This window comes from Falco naumanni, chromosome 4 (genome assembly GCF_017639655.2).
Source record: "Falco naumanni isolate bFalNau1 chromosome 4, bFalNau1.pat, whole genome shotgun sequence".
Lineage (NCBI taxonomy): Eukaryota > Metazoa > Chordata > Aves > Falconiformes > Falconidae > Falco > Falco naumanni.
In genome coordinates, this window is record NC_054057.1 from 52,756,355 (window position 1) to 52,776,389 (window position 20,035).

Genomic DNA, 20,035 nt, shown 5'->3' on the forward strand with positions numbered 1-20,035 from the left:
ATCCAGTTTGTAAAGTCTTGAATAAAGGCAGAACAAAGAATGCTATTAAAGGAACTGTCTGATTACACAGGAATTTTCATCACCTTGCCCTTATAAAATTCAGTGTGGGTTAGGTGCCTCACTGAAGCTCTGTGGTCCCATTACCACTATACACAAGAGAAAGATTAAAAAATAAAGGGGGGAAAAAAAGAATCAGAAAAAATTATCCCTGTGAAGACCACGCTAATAAAATATTTTACAAGCAGTTAAAAAAATCCTTAAAGGAAACTGAATAAAGTTCAGTGAGATTGGAGTCCCTTCTACATAATGAAAGGGTACTGAGAACACTAGCAATCTAAATTCAGGACTTCTTTATAAATCTTTTTATAAGTATGTATTTTATTGAAAGGAAAGACCCACTTCAATAAATAATATTAAAATGGAGATTTCTTTCCAATAAAGTGTCAAGTTCAAGTAACATTCAAAAACTAAAATTCAGCAAAATTAGCAACTTAATTTCATAGGACTGACTCAAGATAGTGAAATAATTATTTTATTTGACAAAATCCATTTTCATGTACTCATAACTTAAGTCCTTTATTAAATCCGTTACAGTTGAATACATTATTCAATATTATACCGAGAAAAAAGGGGGGTTCTGCTGAATAAAGACATTTTCACACCTAAATCTTACCAAAGATCTCCAATCTGTTAGTAAATATGCACATTGTTGTCAGTAGACTCACTGTTTTCAGATTTACCATTACCTTGCAGAAGCAAAGCCTGTATTTGCACACACACACACACACATATATATATACACAGGAATGTATTTCGTTATACACCAGTGGCATGGAAAACATGCAGAACTAGTGTGACAATTTAAGAGAAAAAAAGAAACGAGAAATTAAAAGCACTGATAATAGGGAAGGAACATGCCTCTTTCTCTGCAGCTTGCAAAAGCTTTAGCAAAGATAAATCTCTCATATTTGACACAATGTAAAAGAAAGTATTTTATACTTAAAGTTATGACAGACTACTTCAGCTTTGGTTTAATGATTTGGAAGAAGATATTCCTGCCTGCTTACTGGCAAGAAGGTATTTTGAAGCTGCCATCAGGAAAGACTCAGTGCTGTGTACAGTAGTCTTCTCGACAAGGCGAACTTCAGCCGTGTTGAATTTTTACTTTTAACAATATGTTTCTGAAGGAGTAAACAAGAGAAGCTTTGTTATTAGCTACATTTTTCTTTAATAGAACCAGAGCCTTCGAGATATCCTCAAGATTTATATTTGTAATTCAGTTAATGGAAGGCAACGCTGGCTCCTGAAAATAGTAAAAGTACAGGGAGCTTAGACAGTTCCACTAGAAGTTTAATTCCCGACTGCCAAAGTGGGACAAAGTAACTCAGGATTTTCTGAATGACTGCAAAATATGATCAAATTCACCTGAAATATAAGCAGCTTATAAAAACGTATGTGACAAACTGAAGAGACAAAATGGAAGACGGCATGATATAAACTGCGTACTTCAAAACACCCCTAGCATGCCGTTATTCTTAGAAAAATAGACATATTGGGGTTTTCTCTTGTGACCTTTAAATCGAAAGTTTATTTGGCAATTTAAAGACAAGTAATTAAATTAAATTGTGCAAACATATATTAGATCAATCATGCAAATTACATATTCAGTGGAGCATTAGGACTGTATTCAGTGCAATCAAAACATTATCAGTTACTCTCACTGCTATTAATGCTTATGCTCATAAGTGAAATGTGTTGTAAAATCAGGCAGAATATGCTGGATAGAGGCTATCTTAGACTTGTAGAATGAATAAGCATTCCTTAATTAGCCCATCAGGTTAAGTGCAAGCCTTAATGGGCCTTTCCTAAAGTCTAGCATGACATCTTTCTCCAAACATGGCCAAGAAGAAAGTTCCATTAGCAATATTAATACAAGCTTAGTTGATCATTTTCATTCAATTAACTTCTTTCAATTAAATAGATAGCTTGACAAAAGCAGTGATAAAAGACCTGAAGGGACAGCTGATGACTCGATCTGAACATTAGTGTGCGAGAGGTCGCCAGTATTAAACAGACTGTAAATCTAGCATTCAATTTGGAAAATGCATTTCTTCTGCTCCCACTTTAATGAGCAATTTTAGCTGACTAGATGTGTTTGCTGCAGGATTTTCATGACAAGTCAAGCACTCTTTTTTTCTCGGCAACAGTTATATTAGGTTTTTTCCTGCCAACATTTTCAGCTTCTCTTAACTCATGTCTTAGGTAGGATACCATGGATAAAACTAGCAGAAATACATTGGTAGATAGCCAGAAAGAACATGCATTAAGTTTACATTTGCTAAGCTGGACTCACTATTCCATGAGTATTCCAGCAAACCCAGAAGGAGTAGTACCAACAAATTTTAGTAAAATACTAGCAAAACCAGTAAGGCATGGTACGAATTTAGTGAAGCCTCTAATACAGAAGTACTTGAGTAATGGTATGATTCAGTTAAAATTTCACACCTAAATAAAGTTATAATGACATGCTTAGGTACCCTGCTGAATGGGAATCCAAGTTAAAGCCTATAGTCTATACAGTAACTTTTTGATAAACAGAATAAGCAAGAAATTAAACTTAAAATGTTGCCAGAAGCACAAAAAAAAATTGTTGCAGTTATCAGAATTACTCAGTTTAGCATACATGCCAAAAAGCAACCTTCCCAAATCCACATTCCTTGTAACAACTGTGTTAGAAGTGTACTCGGAGAGAAAAAAACTTCCCGATCTATCTTCAGCAGAAGGCTGAGAATTTTATTTAAATATGTTCTGAAAATTGACACAATTTACCTTGAATAACTGAATCCACCTTTTTTGTTCTGTCTGTATACATTGCTGCATTTCCGTATTTTTGGTTACTCCAACACTTCTAAATGCTGCAATATATTCCTCACGAACCTCTGGTTTTGTTTCTGGGTAAGCCAACTTTATGATTCCTAAACATGCATCTCGAAGGCAGCGTGATAATATTACAAGCTCTTCTAGCGTAAAAGGCATCATTGATGATTGTCTCTGACCTACAACTACATAAAATACAAGTTTCCTTAAATGACCTTTTCTTAATAATTCTGTTACTACATAAACATATTTCATTGAAACTTTAATATTCACACACAAACTCTAAAGGCAGAGGAAAGAAACATTACCCCAAAAAGAGAACAAGTATACATTTACAATGGTGATCAGGTCTTGTAATTGTTTGCAGTCACAATTATTTTAATCAAATATTCTCTTGTTTGCTTTTGTGATTCCTGCTGTGTTAAATTTTTACCTTAGACTACAGGTTCAGTTCAGAGGAACTTCATTCTCTTCACTAAATCATTGAAAATTACCATGATTAAGAACTTTCATATCAGACCCTGTAACGCCAAGGTTTCCAAGGTGCAGCCATCATTTCACACCCCACCCCACCCCCTTTTTTTTTTAAATGCAATCACCATGAAAGAGCCAGTTGACAGTTCAGAGCTCAGGGGACCCTCAGCAAGAGAACCCAGAAGAGCCTTCCCCACGGATATCAGCAAATCATTGCACAGGGAACTCTGTAGCCTTACACAAAAACATTTTGTAAAATATGCTTGAAACTCACCTTCTATTGGATCACCAAAGAATTCATTATCATGAATAGAAATAAGTGAATGACTAAACAAAGAACTAAAAAGGTAAAAGAGAGGGATAATTCGACTAGAGTCTTCTAAAGACATTGGAGAGCCTCTTGAAATCACTTGAAGGAGTGGCACCATAGACCTTAAAATATAAAATGCAAAGTTAAAGAGATTGTTAATTAAATACACTAAAAAAAGTATTAACTTCATCATTCTAGTAAAAATATTTAGTCGTAGTTCCTACAGCAAAATAAGGACAAGATCTCAGTTAAGTAACTACTATTTCCCATCCTTGCAAAATAAGGTTACTCTTCATAAGTTCTTGTCTTGTATAGTATCTCAGTGTCTTTATAATATATAAACTTTGCCATTAACCATTACAGACTGCAGGTACTTTCTGGTTTAGAACAGCGACACAAAACAGAGAGCAACTATTCTGCATGTCAGCACAAAACAAATCTGTAGGTCCAATGCCTCAGTTTCTGGGAACATGTTTCTGCCACCATCAATTTCACAACTAGTCAAAGTATAGAAGATAAAAAACCTCACATACTCGGGGCTTTGATGTTTGTTAGATTGAGGCTAGTAAGCACTCCGAAAAACTACAAAATATCCACCTTAAAGAAACAGTTTATTTAGCTCAGTTTTATGAAATCATAGGGGCTAAGTAACCATGACAGCGTTGGATTTCATCGTCTTCTGCAAGCAGTGCCATACCACTAATTGTCTTATTCTCTTTTCTCTAGATACACCCTATTTTAACAAAGCATTAGTTTCAGAAATGGTATAATACATACCCTGTAATCATTCGTGTAGTCATTGAAGATATCAAATACCAAAGATGCCTCAGGAATCTGGCATTAAAGGCTAAACTATAAAGAAGCCTGCAAGAGGAAGTTCAAATAAATTGTGTCTTCCCAAATACTGTATTCACAAAACACAATGCTTCTATGAGAACTTTTCTGTAAAGCATTTCTCAAACAATTTAAATTTACTTTTTCAGGATGGAGGTTCTTATTCTTATCAAATGTGGTGAAAGCCCCAAAAGCTGAAAAACAAGCATATAAATTCTGATACCCAAAATACAGTTTTCATTAACTCAGCAACAAAGCACACAACATAAACCCTAGTTTGCAGTATTGCACACATATTAATGAAAATAACATACAGTCAGAGTTTTCTATATTAGAATTTTAAAAAAAACCAGATAAGTCACACCAACTACTTAACAGCTAACTTCCGTGGTTCTTCTAACATTAACATAGCAATTTTTGCAAAAAGTAGATTGAAAATACTTTAAAGTTAATTTACACTAGAAACAGCCATTGATTTAAAATTATGTAGCAATTTTACTGGTATATTCTGTATGGCACATATATCATCATCATGGAACAATGTCTGTTAGGACAGCTACCCATACACAAACACTAATCCATGCGCAGACAAAACATGGTTTATACACCTGTAAAAATAAACACGTATGTTCACAAGTCAGTTACATATAGGACTGACTTTAACCATATTATTTCAGGCATGATTACGGCATGATACACTTTTCATAGAAATGAGAAATAAAAAGCTTTCCAGAGTTAAGAAGTCTCCCCCAGCCTAATTTTTCCCCTGCAGGAATCAACACATGTGACAAACATAATTTGAAACAATTAATGTCTTCTAGGAAACCTAACAAGATCTGACTAACTAAACTGTTATTTTTTGGATATTGAAGAACTATATTCAGTTAGTTATCCTAAATGCTACTTCCTAGGTCTCCTAATTACTATTAGAATAAATAATGTAAAACAGATGCTCAGGTCCACATCTCAGAAGTGAACAGCCTCATAGTATCAAAATTGCCTGTGACCATGCATACAAGAGGCTGGGAAATGAGAGCAGGGAGGGTAGACTAGCTGCTGCCTGAAAAAACAGTATTATGGACCACATGGATAAATTAAAATTTGCCAGATGGCAACAGGAAAGGAAGCACGCATTTTGTTAAGGAAAAAAGTAAAATATCAGTAAACGTGTAAAAATATTTGAGAATGGTTTAAGTGGCAATTCATTTAAAGACATCAAAACAAAAAAAAAACCACAAGAAAATCTACACACCCACTCACAAATGAATAGTGCATAGTGCCATTTGCCCCTGGGTCTTCGCTTCCCGGCTGCTGAAGCCCTGTAGCCCCTTTTTACTGCCTTCACTGAAGTCCAACCTCTCTCATGCATCTACACAGCTACTCCCCTCTTCAGGCTCTCGGTTCACACACATTCACCAAAAGCCAGTTGCACAGACAAGGAACTATGCAAAGATAAAGTAGCATGAGGAAAGGCAGAACTCTTCACTAAGCAGAAAGGATAGAGTTTCACAGGTATGGGGAGTTCTGGAAATACAATGGGGCATGCAAAAAGGAAAATTACATACAATCAACCTCTGGTCTGCAGTGTGTCTTTACTAAAATATCATGCCTCCTGTTTCAAAAATTTTGAATTTTAAATACATAGATCAGTACCTTTAAAAAGAGTTGGGAGCTTCACATATTCCAGAGAATTTACATGTTGGTGGTCATTGCTAAGCTTGAGTTACATTTGAAGTAACTGCAGCTAATGCCAGTTTAAGTAAGTTTTATTGTAAAATTAAGTTCTACTTCAAACATTTCAAATTTTTGAAAAAATTCAACCTGAATTTCATACATGGGAATTTTACTTCTTCCTAATGTCACATTATTTTGACATTTGGGTGGAAATCATGCATTATCATGTAAGGAATTATATCTAGCTAACTTAGAATAAGGATTGGTATTTTAAAGTTTACATATCTGAAAGATAGCTCAGATGTCTTGGTTTCTGAAATGAGACATTTCCTCATTTGTAATTTGGCACAGTGCCATTAGGTCTCATAGGGCTTCCAAGTAAAAACTTGTTAATTTTACAATCATCCCTGGAAATTATGTAATAGTTTTAGCAGAAATGAACAAACATTATGGACACTGAACCTATCATAATGTAATTCATTTTTTCATTCTAGCAATATTCAGCAATAATGAAGGGGGAAAAAGGACAAACCTTAAGAGCTTACAATAATAACCTTTGTCTACGTTTTAGCCATTTTTATTCCACATCTGTGATTCAGGCAGCCAATTGTAGCAACTGCTATATTTCATGGCCCAATTCCAGAAATGCTCACTGTATTCAACTTTCATGTTTCCCTTCCCTGAAAATCTGGTTAAATACAAAAATGCAAATTTGGTAGAAGATGTTATCATACAACCTATTTGTCAATACGAAATACTTATGAAATATGAAGCAGATGAATTCATCAATTCTAGTTTCCATACTGTTATCAGAAAATAAACATAAAACTGCAAACTAAACACAGAAGGGTGAAGGAGGCCTCGTGTTAGAAAAATTTTACATCACTAGATTCACCTGAAATACAATTCATTGCGAAAAGAATGAGAGCAGAAACCAACTACTACCCTCCCACTTCAAGCATAGAAATTGCCTTTCAAAGTAGTAGGTAACAATTGTAACGATAAAAAAAATCCAAACAAACGCACAATGCAAGGATGGCCTTGAAAAGTCCTACTTCTGCATACGTTCAAGAAATCGGCTGTACTAAGTAGTTTCAACATTTTTGGCTTTACATTGAAAAAAATGAAAAAGCCTAAAAATTTTTAATTAAAAAAAATCAGAAGGTAAATAATTAGAAATGTTTATAATTAAAACAGGTCAAAATCTACCTCACTGGGTCTTTTTCTTTGGCAGAAAAAAGACGTGCACCTGCTAAAAAACAGCATTTCCAGATAAAACTACATTAAAATGACACTGCACAAAACAGTAATTCCTGATAAACTGCAGAGCATTATAAAGACAGCTTATATACCCGGAAGACAAAGCATTATCAATTCACAAAGTTTAGAGATCAGTTAACGTAAAGTATGAGTGTCCATACAATCTTGATCTCTTTTTCCTTAAAAAAAAAAAAAAAAAAAAAAAAAAAAGACCACACACATAAAACTATTAAGATTATTTCCTCTTATGTAATTTTTTAATAATCTGACTCAGGGGTTTCACTTTCAATATCTGTATTATTCTAAAAACAAATCAACTGGCTAAAGTTTAAACCCTGGCTTTTTACCTTTCCCAGCTGATGGTTCTACATTTTGTTGAAAATACCAGTGCATACCACCAACATCTTTATTATGAGATCACTATACATGGTTTTATATAATGGATTCGATAGATTTTCTGTAAAGTTCAGTATTCAGATTTAGCACTCTAGTCTGGGAGAAGAACCATTTCTCTACCAGAAAGGGTAAGTTCCTTTCAAGTAGAAAAATGAACACTATCTCAGCCACAGGCAATGATGGAGTTAAATTCACTCCAGTGATTTCTGTTAAGTACCTATTTTAATCATACCAAATTAACTTATCTGCTCCCAAAAGTAAGTACATAACGATCATTTATTTAGAGCCTTGTTTCTCTCCCTAGGTATCTAATTGTCCACAAAGGCCACATGATTTATGTGTACTTGCCAGAATAGTATTTTGTGCACCTCTGGTTTAAAAAAAAAGTGTCAAATTCCTCCTGCGCAATGGGACAGATTAAATGACCCATTAAGCTTAATTTAGCTGAGGCACCACTACAAGTTAATTAGTTAAAGGCAAGATTTTCAGTCTAGGTCATAAATTGGGCCCAGTTTCCCACTGAGACCATTTAAGTTAATGAAGAGAATACACTAGAATGAGAGGAGCTCATACAGTCTGTGAAAGGTCACCGCTGCCAGGGCAGCAGATTTTGACACCTCAGAACTGCAAGGTGTCACAGGTACCAGACAGCATGCAAAGCCATCGTTAAATGAAGTATACCATTCTTTAGGCTGCTTTATGGTTCTGCCTGCCTTTGTATTGGACCAAGAATGTAAAGCAAACCTTAAAAAAAACCACCAAACCAACCAATAAACCAGCAAAAAGACTAAAAGCTTCATATACAATGATTCTGGTTTTAAGAACAACGCAATGGTGTTAAGAACATCCTTGAAGAATTATTAAAATTGCTTCATGTAAAACAAGTATCTTCAACACATGTATGAAGACAAGCTGCTCATATTACATGGTAATGTCAATTTTCCAAACAATTTTCAACTGCAAATTAAGATTAGCAATGTTATGTTAATTAAACAGTAGCAATATATGGCCACTATGAAACTGCTAAACCAAAATGAGCAATCACTCTGGGGCACTGATCAGACAGCTGACAGCAACTGCCAGTACAAGCACAGTTTCCACCACTACTTAGTATCAAGCCACAGTGATGATCTGAGGTCTATGGTATTAAATTATGCCCCTAAACATTTTGCAGAAAAGGAATTTACTAGTTATTTTGATGAATAAGTCTTGCAAATCTCTTTATAATGAGAACTACACTCCAAGACTCAGGTTCTTTTTTTTTTTTTTGCTTTGTAGTAACTGTATTTGATAATACATGTTAACTTTACAGTGAAAAGATGAAAGCCCTGCCCCTCTGAAAACAAGTACAATTCCCAATGACTTCATTACAATCAGGATCTTATCCTATACCTCTAATCTGGCTTACTGAACACTAGCTATAGCTAGGTTTTTCCCGTCTTGAGCCTTTTTCTTCAATTGAGCTTGACTGGATCCTTCCAGAACTCATTCAGATTTTATCAAAATTCCTAACAACTAACCCAAAATAATGTGCTTTTCCAGTAATCCATCTCTGGATCCCACCACCCTCTGTGGAAAATCAGAATGAAACTTTACAGGCGTGCTCCTTCCATTCAGAACTACACTGCAGTTTTGGGCATCTTGTTCTATTCTTTCTTGGTCTCTGTTGCAAAACCAAAGAAACTACTGAGCTAATGCAGCAACTATACAAGATCAGCACTGGTCAAATCAAAGATGTACTGAGAAGTCACAAGAGGAAAATGCATTCAGCTTTAATGGAGTGCCATAAGTCTATACTACAAGTTTCTTTTTTCAAGAAGGAAAAAAGCCTTAGAACTATTAAAGCAATACAGAGACATTTGTCATTTCCTCCCTTCCAAAGTCTGTGTTAACTGTTGCCTAATTTTCTTTACAGTTATTGAAAAGCTATTTTCAATTATTAGTCTTTATTTATCATACCACTTTGCAGATTTGCAGTCTATGGTTTTAATTATCATTATTTTCTATTACAGTTGTAAATGCTGTTAAATAAGCAAAGCCTTTGTAACATCTTTCTCTATCTTTCAAACCACTTGACCCAGTATGTTTCCAATCAGAAAAGAGCATTTTTGAGCTCTTAGAATACACCAAAAATAATTTTAAATTAATTATTTCTGCTTAACTATTTCTACAAAGTTTAATTACAGAATATTACAAAGGAAAGTGTGTCTAAGTCATTTAAGTTAGTTTCGAAACAAGTTAAGCATTTTTCAAATGTCTATCATTGAATTTCACAAAATCATTTGGGCAATAAAAAAAAAATCACCAGGTAATCAAAAAAAGTGGAAATCAATCATGAAAAATCTTTTAATTGTCTTTTAAAATGACACAACGTTACTACCTTTAAAACAAGCACCAAATGTCCTTTGAAAAAGACTCAAAAATAACATTTAGAACAGCTGCTTGGTAACTTAGGCCAGGTCTAAAATGGATTGAGGATAGGACAAAAGATTGGCACCTCCTGACATGATGATGCCTGCCAAACTCAACACTTATGATTGGCCTGGAAGTCAGAACTAGTAATTCAATGTCTGCTTTAATTTACCAAATACCTGTATGAATTAACTTCATTTTGACCATGAAAGTAATTCCATTGGTATTACTGACAAAAATGTAAGTATCTGTACTACTTTTTTTCTAAAATTGATGCATTCAATTATTTTGGAGCTATTCAAAAGTTACAATTTGTAAATTGCTTTCCCTTATAAGATTTTGAGTAGAGATTTCATAACTCTTGAATTTATCCAATGTGTAACTAGCTTTTTATTACAAATAATTACAAAGACCCAATATGGTGTCTCAGAGGAAATAGATGCCATACTCATACAACTGAAGTTCTGTGGGACTTCTTTATTCATTAAACACCTTTTTCCACACAGCTAACCAGCAAACTTCAAGTCAAAGCAGTGATGCATTTAAACTCAGTAATTACTATCCAAGGCAATGTACTACTTGCAACAATAGAGCAGGCATACTAATTCAACTGCTGCTATGATCTTCAGGTCTCACATCCTGCTCTAATGCAATTAGTCTACAAAGAACTAATTACCCTAATCGAGCAATCACAGTTTCACTGACATCTTACTTCCTCTAACAGCTATAAACACCATTGGGCTAAGATACCACCTAATTAGTTTTCTGTATCACTGTTTACAATGCAGTTTAAATTGATTATGTTTACAACATTCTCTAAATACTTACTTTACTACCGGCAACTACATACTTATTCAAAACTACTTACACCAGAACAGTGTTAATATTTATGGCTCTGATAATAAAAAGGTCAAAAATCTTCTTCAATTGTTACTGACATTTGCGGTTTGCAACCATTGTAAAAGAATGCATACAAATGAACAAGTCTTTTATCTCCACCTCAGGTGCCAAAGCCCTTCCCAAACAACAGTGATCTTCAATAGTTAGGAATCGTTTTAATTTGTAGCAATGGCTGTAAATTAAAGAGGGTAGAGAACAAGTTGGTTTCAGTGCTGAGCTAGCTACAGAGACTGTGGAATCCGTATCATTAAAATTTTTAAAAACAAGCTAGACAAACTTCTGCTAAAATGACACTTCACTACCTCTAAGCAAGGGAACAGACAAACTCCTTTCAAGCATCTTTGCAATCCCTATTTGTGTGCCATTTTCTGGTTACAAACACTACCTGCTCCACAGTCCTCAAATGTGGTGATACAATACTAACTTATTTGCAACTCACTAAACAAACCAAGAGCTTATGCTTTTGGACTCTATGATTACTCCAGAGAGAGCATAATTAACAAGAATTAAAATAAGAAAGAATCTACTCTTTGGTTTGCCTGGATTTATTATTTAAATTCTGAAATTCTTATTTATTTTAGCTGATCACAGAAGGAAAACACAGGGGAAAAAACCCCACAGGGTATTTAAAACAAGTCTAGCTAATAAAACAAATTTTACACGTACTGCAGTTCAACATCACAATTATTTATACTTGCCTGACTTTTGGCACCATCATCCGATGTTGTACCATTAGTGTGTGGCAGATTGATGCCATCAGGGTAAAGACCTCTTCGCTAGCTGAATCTCTCCAAACCATATTCAGTAGAGTGTTTGTCTGCTGCTTTGTATCCAATTTCTTTAGACACTCCTCAGTTATGTACTGAACTGATATTCTCCCATCACCCTACAAACACAAAGAAAAATTTGCTAGAAGTTTTTTTTAATGATCAAGCACACTCAAGCACGTATGTATATCCCAGTACTATTCTTACAAATATCAGACCCAAGAGCCAACTTAAATCCCTAGGGAGGCAACCAATGGGTTGTGGTACCGGTCTTTTCACCTGGACCAGTGGGAAAGACTCCCTTTAACGTAATGATGTACTGCAACACTTGCATACAATAAGGCAAGATCATTTACTGGCATAAGATATGCAAATAGTCATCTCTTCCCCACTGACATCAGCCAGCACAGGACACAAAATCCAGAATTGGATGTCTACTGTTAAGTTCGTTTTTAAACAGTATTTTCACATTCATAATCCATGGGTTAACAACAAAAAACTTCAGTGCGTCTAATACACATTTGGGTAGTACAGAAGTGTACAATGAAGAATGCTTTCTCTGAGTGGAGCTCAGCCTTTCCTTTTCCTTATCTCCTCTCTTTTTCTTGCCCTCAACTGAGCAAAGCAGTCTGGATCACTGAAGGATACAAGTTATCCAGTTATGAATTTTTAAGAAAGAGGGGTTCCCCACCCACCCTCTTTTTTTTCTTCTTTCTAAGACAGGCATGCATGGCAATATGGAATACATAAAATCTCACAAGAGAAACCAACATTGCAATATATAGTATTATGCATTAAAGCCTCATCAGAGAAGATTTTCTCTGATCTAAAAATCACTGTAAGTTACGTGTGAACAGATATTTATGCGGGGTTTTTTTCACCTAATCACATCTTGAACATCACCAACATCTCTAAGTCACAAGCAGAATCTGCCAATATTTACATCACATACAGCATGTGTGTGTCTGACAAATTAAGTATTTTATTCGCACTATCTTGGTAAAGATTTTGGGGGTAACGGTAACACACTGCATCTAAAAATGTACAAGTGAAAAAAAGTTGCATGTATTCTCCAGCAGTACAGCTCTTTATAAGAGATTACTCTCAATATCGAAGTCTTAAAAATGCTGTGTCTTTCAGAACTACATTTCATGTAAGGTGTTATACAAACATGCCTTATAGGAACAGTATTTCTTAGAAGAGCTGGTATACTTTTGCTTCCAAGACATAGGCAAGAAAATAGCAGTATGTCTTAGAATGCCCGAGAGACTGAAATCCAGAAATCCCAGCACAGTGTGGAGAGGCAAAATAGTCTGAGACTTTTCTATATGGTGACATTTCACATATTCCACAAGGAAAGGCGGCACACTGCCTAAATCCTTTGAACAGTAGTGCCTTTTGAGAGATTATATAAAGGCCAGTAAGAAACTGTTGAATTTACATCTCTCCAACTTTGGTTGTTCAAAGCCTCAAGCAGAGTGTTAGGAGGTTAAAGTCAGCACAGATTCATTGTACTGGTGGTAGTTTAAACTACAGCGAAAAGTTCTATTTATAATACAGTCTCTATATATCATTACAGAAAGTGGGTGTTCCCCCTTCGAAGGCTTTCAAGGTAGTGGATGCATTTAAATGCAGAGCTAATTCTACATGCTAAAGACTGTAGTTGAACTTCTAATATTTCCATGAGAGGAAAAAAAATAAAATACTAAGTTGGAAGATCAGTCTGGAACATCTCATGATATCTTAGCATCATCGTGAACTTAAAAGAATGTAGCGAGTAATACAGTCTCTGTAAAATACAAATTTAAAGAAGTTTAAATATTTTTTGTTAAATAAAAGCTCTGCTCTTCAGCAAACCCAATACCTGCCCATACTTTAAGATTTGTTATTATAGTAAGAGTTTTGGTTTTAACATAAACAACCAGTTCTGTTTGTTTACAGTGAGCAGCCCTGTATTTTTAAAAAATAAACATGCTCCCTTCTGCACTTAGTTAGAAAAATACTGGACTTATGATGATCATCTTTTTGCCTATATTTGCTGCTGCTATAATACAAACTCATTCAAAGAAATTCTGTACTGCTTACTGCTGTAGATGTCATTTTACTGATCTCTTCATCCTCATCTTCAGAATCACTATTTGCATCTTGACAATTCGTACCAGCACTAGACACAGGCAGCTGAGAGAGAAAAGTTTGGAGTACCCTCAAATAGACAAGAAGTCCTTCCTCTGAAAGGGATCCTATAGCATGTATATTGAAAAAAAAAGTCATTAGCCAGATCGCACTGTAATAGAAAATATATTTTACCAGAAATACCTGACCAAAACACATTATGCCAGATCTTCCCAAATTAAGTGTATTTTTTACTGAAAAGGGTAAGAATAGCTAAAAAACAGCTCTCTCCAACACTTTAATACACAAACTGTCCTTTTTGCTTGGCAATGAACCATGTTGTAGAAACACATAAAATACTAACTGAAACATGAAAAAACAATGAAATGGCCATTCAGCTTTCTCACCCAAATATGTTTCTCCAACTGTTAACACAAAGTAAAAAAGCCACGGGGCTTGATCACTTCTTCTCAAACATCCACTTTCTGCTAATAATAGTGCATTCAGAAAGAGTTCGTAAGGGAAAATGGTCTGCACATCAGCAAGCGCTGGAATGATGAAATGGAATATCTGATCTGTAAAAGGTGCTGCCAGAAACTCCTCTGTGAAGGCTGCAAAAACCTGCTGCCTGAAATGAAGAAAAATTGTCTTTATAGAAAATATAGGCAAAATTTCCCACAGTTATATCCATGGAATAACAGATCAATTTGCAAGTTTGAACATGTCCATCAAGATGGCTGCAAAGATGCACTCCATTAATCCTGTGCTAATAAACCAAATTTCTCAGATTTCTCAAAAATAAACTTCTTATACCACACCCTTTTCCTGGTGATCTTACATGTAATTTTACCCTTTAAACTTTTCCTGAACTTACAGGAAACTATTCTGAAGTTAAAGTCATTGTTTATAATCTTGAAATAAAAAAAATACATTAAAAAAGAACAATTAAGTCTTTTTTACCCCCTAAATACTACTTTAACACAAAACATGTGATAGAACCAGAGTGATTTTTGTTCCATCTTTCTACATACCTGACTCTTTCTGCTCCTAAGCTATGACTTAGTTATTTCGCTCCATAAACCTCAGCTCCTCTGTCAAGAAGTTTAACTTTTTAAGTCTTCATCTGCCCTTAGCTGCATTTCTGCTCTCACCTAACTTTTTCCACACCTATGTTTCTATATATTCTAGTAACTGCTATTCTCTGTGCTCTGTTTATTTTAGTCTTCAGTATGCTACGGCTTTTTTCTTAAACGCACCTAAAACTACACTGTTTCATCAATGTACAGCATTACCAGTAAAATCATTACTATTGCAAATAAATCAACAAAATGCACTGAAAGAACAGCTAGACACTCAACAGCAAACTACACACCTCTGACAGTAACAAGTGAGCATACAAACACCTAGTATTATCTTTATTTACCTTGCACCTTCTGGACAGGAGCTATATGTAAAGTGCAACGGCTTCAGAACATTCTCCAGAAGTATTTTTGCAATAGGGACTCGAGAAACATCAGAATACTCAATACTCGAGGGAAGCTTATTGTTAATTAACAAATAAAGCGACTTGTAGTAGCCTGCAAACAAAAAATATCACTTTTTAAATACAGTATTACTCCTTTTCTGTATAAAACAACTTATAATTCACAATTAATTGCATGAAGCTTTACTTTGGAAGCCATTTTACAATAGCCGAAGTCACATTCACATAACAGAATATACTAGCAACCTCTCTGAAAACATCGCTTTATAAAAATCACAAATTGATAACTGCATTCAGAGTCAGTCTGATTTTCAAAGACCAATCACTCCTGCTGCTGAAGTGAATAATTTGGGGTTTTTAAAAACTATGACCTATAAAAAAGATGTTCTCTTCTCCTCTGAGTGACTCTAGTCATGTTTGTGACAGCTGTCCTTCCACCCGTTCAGAAACTATGAATTCTCCCCTCTACACCAAAACGTGACTGCATCATACAGGTAAGAGTCCTGTTGGCAGAGTATCTCAACTCTATAAGCACCCTGTCTTAGCAAGCTTAAGGATACAATTAAGATTTCCAAAACGGGGATCTCTCAGTAATAAAATGCATTACCACCCAAATCACAGATGTGTAGAGGGTAACCTAGTTTTGTCTCATTAAAGAAAAAATGGAATCATATTATTTCATTCTTCTTAAAAATTCCTCTTGCTCAATGAACTCCTAAACTAAGACGGAAGTTCCACAACTACTGGAACCACTATAAATGCATAAATAATGTCACATCATCGAGTGGTCCAGCCTAAGACCCTTTGTTGGGAACTACCTAACTTGACATGCAATGCAACAAGTGGAAGTCCCAATAAAGGAGTAACTTAGCAATGCTGACAAGACACACACAGAAGACAAATACAAAAGCATATACTAATAAAATCTGATTACAGATTCTTTACAAATTAACTATCACAAATGATTAGGAAACAGAACATTTGTAGGTACACACAAACGCTTCTTTTTGGTTTCATTATAAGTGATCAGAAAGCTGAATATTTTTACTAAAATGTATGATCTAACATTGTGATAAAGTTTCATATATCAGTTGCGAGGACTGAATATTATACTATCCAAGCAAATGTGAGTATTTTGGAAGATATATTTACTACACACAAAGCAATGAGACAAACACGAATACATCTGTAGTTTTAGCTATGCCTGTGCGAGTAAAATAAATGCACTAGAATAAGAGGGTGGGGTTTTTTTTCCTCATAGTGCTGTCAACTTGTAGCAGTTAAAACCAAATCCTTAGTAACGGGGTAAAACAGCCGAGTCCACTGAATGTACTTTTAAGACTTGCATAGAATTATTCCAACAATTACCTAACAAATTGGAAGATGCTCTTTTTGTGTTTTATATCAATGAAGTTGGATCCAAGATGTTTATTTCATGAAGTTTTTGGCTGTTCTCCTCATCCACAAGTCTTGCAACCTCAAACTATGGTATCAGAAATCCAAATTTTTATTTTTTCCCCCCACATTCGCAGAGTAATATAGTTTCTTTGAGGCAAAACGTAATTTTGGTGATAACTACACAATTCATTAACTTTCAGTATGTTTGCACAGGTGTAACTGCAGTTCAGCAAACAGTTTTGATGATGATGGTACAAGGGAAACAAAAGCTAGGTCACCATCGCTTTGCTAAGGTGTCTTATGTTAGCAGGATGAAAAGCTAATGCCAACTGACAATAATAATGAATATTAGCAGTTTTAGAGAACAGTAATGCAACACAATGCCCAACGTTTACACAACTAAAGCTTAGATCTGCCACAGTGTGCATGCGGGTGTGCACAGGCACATGTGTATATGTGTTGTGTGTGTGAACAGCTACTGGAATAAAACTTTTGTTAGGTAATACCCACCTACTCCCAAAATCTGTGGTAAAACTCTGTATAAGTAATTTGGTAGAATATTCAATTTATAACCAGAATTTCCAAAGAAATCAAACAGTAATTTCTCAGGCAGTGATCTCATTCAAGCAAAATATCCATCTAATGACTATGTTAATGTGTGCAGCACTTAATTCATTGTGTCTATGGTAAAGGTTAAAATGTCATTAAACAACATGGTCCTCAGGTATTACACATTCTGTTTAATTTTTGCGTATTTCCCAGAACTTCTAGTTCCTAGCTACTCACCTTTTTGAATCATGTAGTGCAAAATTTGTTCAATTAATGATGTCACATAGCTGACATCTTGTAAAACAGGCAAATACGTATTCTCAGATGAAAATACCTCAAGCATTCTCATAGGAAGTGCAACATTCAGACTGTCATCATTGCAATTTTGCAATAGCCTATAAATGAAATGAAATAAAAATTATTTAACAAGATATTTCTCTTCCTTCACCACAGACATATGTACACTGACTTAAAAATAGAGCTACAAAAAACCTTTCACATTCACTTCAAAGTAACTTATTTCTACTTGGTTGCCAAGTGTTCTCAGTAGTTTAGCTACATCTTTTTGTAGACACCTTTATAATAATAATTCCTCATTTTAGGGTTTCTATGAATATTATAGCACTATAGCACTGCCTCTTTAAATCTATTAAATTCCAGCTTTCAGTGACTTCAAAGTTGGGAGGTCTACTGCCCAAACTGGATGAGAAGCAGAGAGTAATACATGTTTTTCCAACATGTATTACTACCCATATTAAAAATGAAGCCATGAAAGCCCCAGAGCAATACAAGCTGGGAACACACACTGGGGAATGTCGTATGTGTAACTAAAACAATATGTCTTTAATTACAGACTGAAATATTGAAAATGTACAACCATCCTGTCTTTTTAGCAAGTTGCTTATGAAACAGCTACCAGTAACCACAGAAATGGTGAATATTAAGAGCCTGTTTAGAATTAAAAGGATTTGTTAGCATGAGAGGTATCTAGGCATACCTGTCCTAACTATGCTTTCTTTTTCAGCCATTCTGAAAAATGGGACCTAACAGCAAGAATTACTTTGACACCATAGCTAAGACATTTCACTAAACAGAAAAAAAGATACTCTGATAACAAGACCTTTTTTGCAGCTGCAGCTGCAATCAAACTACTTTTTTTTGCTATGATATTACATGGTCACTTTTTTTCCACCGGATCAAAAGCTACAGCTCCTCATGCATCTGAACTTATCCCAGGGAAACAACATTTCTGGCTAACTGTCCCACTGCACACTTTCTGAGCTTTTGCAGAAAATTAAAGTAGCTCAAGAAAGCAAATACAGACACGCATCATCATGCTGCAAGGTGAAGTTAAGAGCAGCTTCTTCCTCCATTTTCCCTGTATGTGTAGGCAGGGATGCCTCTTCCATTGCATTTTTTTCCCCAAATCGCCCAGTCAGGAAGGGACAGTGGGAATACTAACAGAGCTGCATTTACGAAACCACAATTTCAACTGTAGCAAAAATGTACAGTTTAATCCAGGGACATCACAGCTGTGTTCCTTTGAAGCCCAATACTCAAGTCTCCTTTAGTATCTGGTGTTTATTATACACACACTATACACAATTGTAAGAACACAAGGTTCAGTGACTTGAATGAAACAATTTTTTAAAGAAGTATCAACACTAAAAGGAAAAGAAACCTGTTTTAAGGCTCTGAAAAGTATAACCAGTTCCTATTATTGGTAAAAGCAAATACATTGTCTTCTAAAACTATGCTTTAGCTGCCAGATATTCAAGTCATCTTGACAGATTTACCTTCCTGTGATCCTCCTGCTACAAATAATAAATGTACCACTGAAGCCAGTAATACAACTGATTAACATGCCTTAAATCCAAAATAAAGCGTGAGGAAAAGCCTCTTATAGAATACTAGTTTTAAAACAAAACATATCCAAACCATATCCTTGGAACATTAGTCTAACTCAGATAACATCTTCTAATTACTACTGGCTCCCAAAAAAACCGTCTATTTTCCACAAATATTGCTATATGCAGTAGGAACATACTTAAGCCTGCTCCTAGGCAGTGCATCCCTTAAGTACATGTTGAACTTCAAAGTAAATGAAGTTTAAGAACATTCCATTGTCTTACAGCAGTATCCTACACCATGGCCTATACACATACATAACATAAAAAGTCCTCCCCGTAAAATAAATTTATATTTAATACTTTGCCTCTCCAAAAAGAAGCCAACAAGTGCCCAACATAATCTCTGACCATGTTTTAGATAGTAGCACATAGAAAAAAGAATTTACCTGCAACACAGCCCCAACAGTCTCTTTATTTGGAATAAGCAAGTAAGTCTGTCTGGACCATCCAATTGCTTAACAAACTGAGAACTATGTTTAATTAAATTCTGACACATCCATACCTGGGAAAAGATCCGCACAAGTTTACTGTTTGTAACAACAAGTTATATTATTTATTACAACACAGAGAGTAATATTTCAATCCTGTTTTGGAGAACTTTGGAGGACTTGCAAAACATAAACGAAGACAATTCTGTTCAGCCGAGAAAAAAAAACTGTTATACAACATAAAATACGTG

At 35.0% G+C, this 20,035-nt stretch overlaps 1 protein-coding gene across 2 annotated transcripts in view; it reads right to left on the reverse strand.

Moving 5' to 3' along the window:
• UBE3C (ubiquitin protein ligase E3C) overlaps window positions 1-20,035 on the reverse strand; it is a 77,277-nt gene that overhangs the window by 42,228 nt on the left and 15,014 nt on the right. For both annotated transcript variants that reach the window (XM_040589227.1, XM_040589226.1), the window contains 9 exons: window positions 19,743-19,858; window positions 17,684-17,841; window positions 15,440-15,593; window positions 14,424-14,644; window positions 13,990-14,144; window positions 11,836-12,023; window positions 4,439-4,525; window positions 3,626-3,783; window positions 2,830-3,062 (listed from right to left, as the gene is read on the reverse strand). In XM_040589227.1, the coding sequence (XP_040445161.1) occupies window positions 2,830-3,062; window positions 3,626-3,783; window positions 4,439-4,525; window positions 11,836-12,023; window positions 13,990-14,144; window positions 14,424-14,644; window positions 15,440-15,593; window positions 17,684-17,841; window positions 19,743-19,852 (1,464 nt within the window). In that variant the 5' untranslated portion in view covers window positions 19,853-19,858. The remainder of the gene's footprint in view (window positions 1-2,829; window positions 3,063-3,625; window positions 3,784-4,438; window positions 4,526-11,835; window positions 12,024-13,989; window positions 14,145-14,423; window positions 14,645-15,439; window positions 15,594-17,683; window positions 17,842-19,742; window positions 19,859-20,035) is intronic.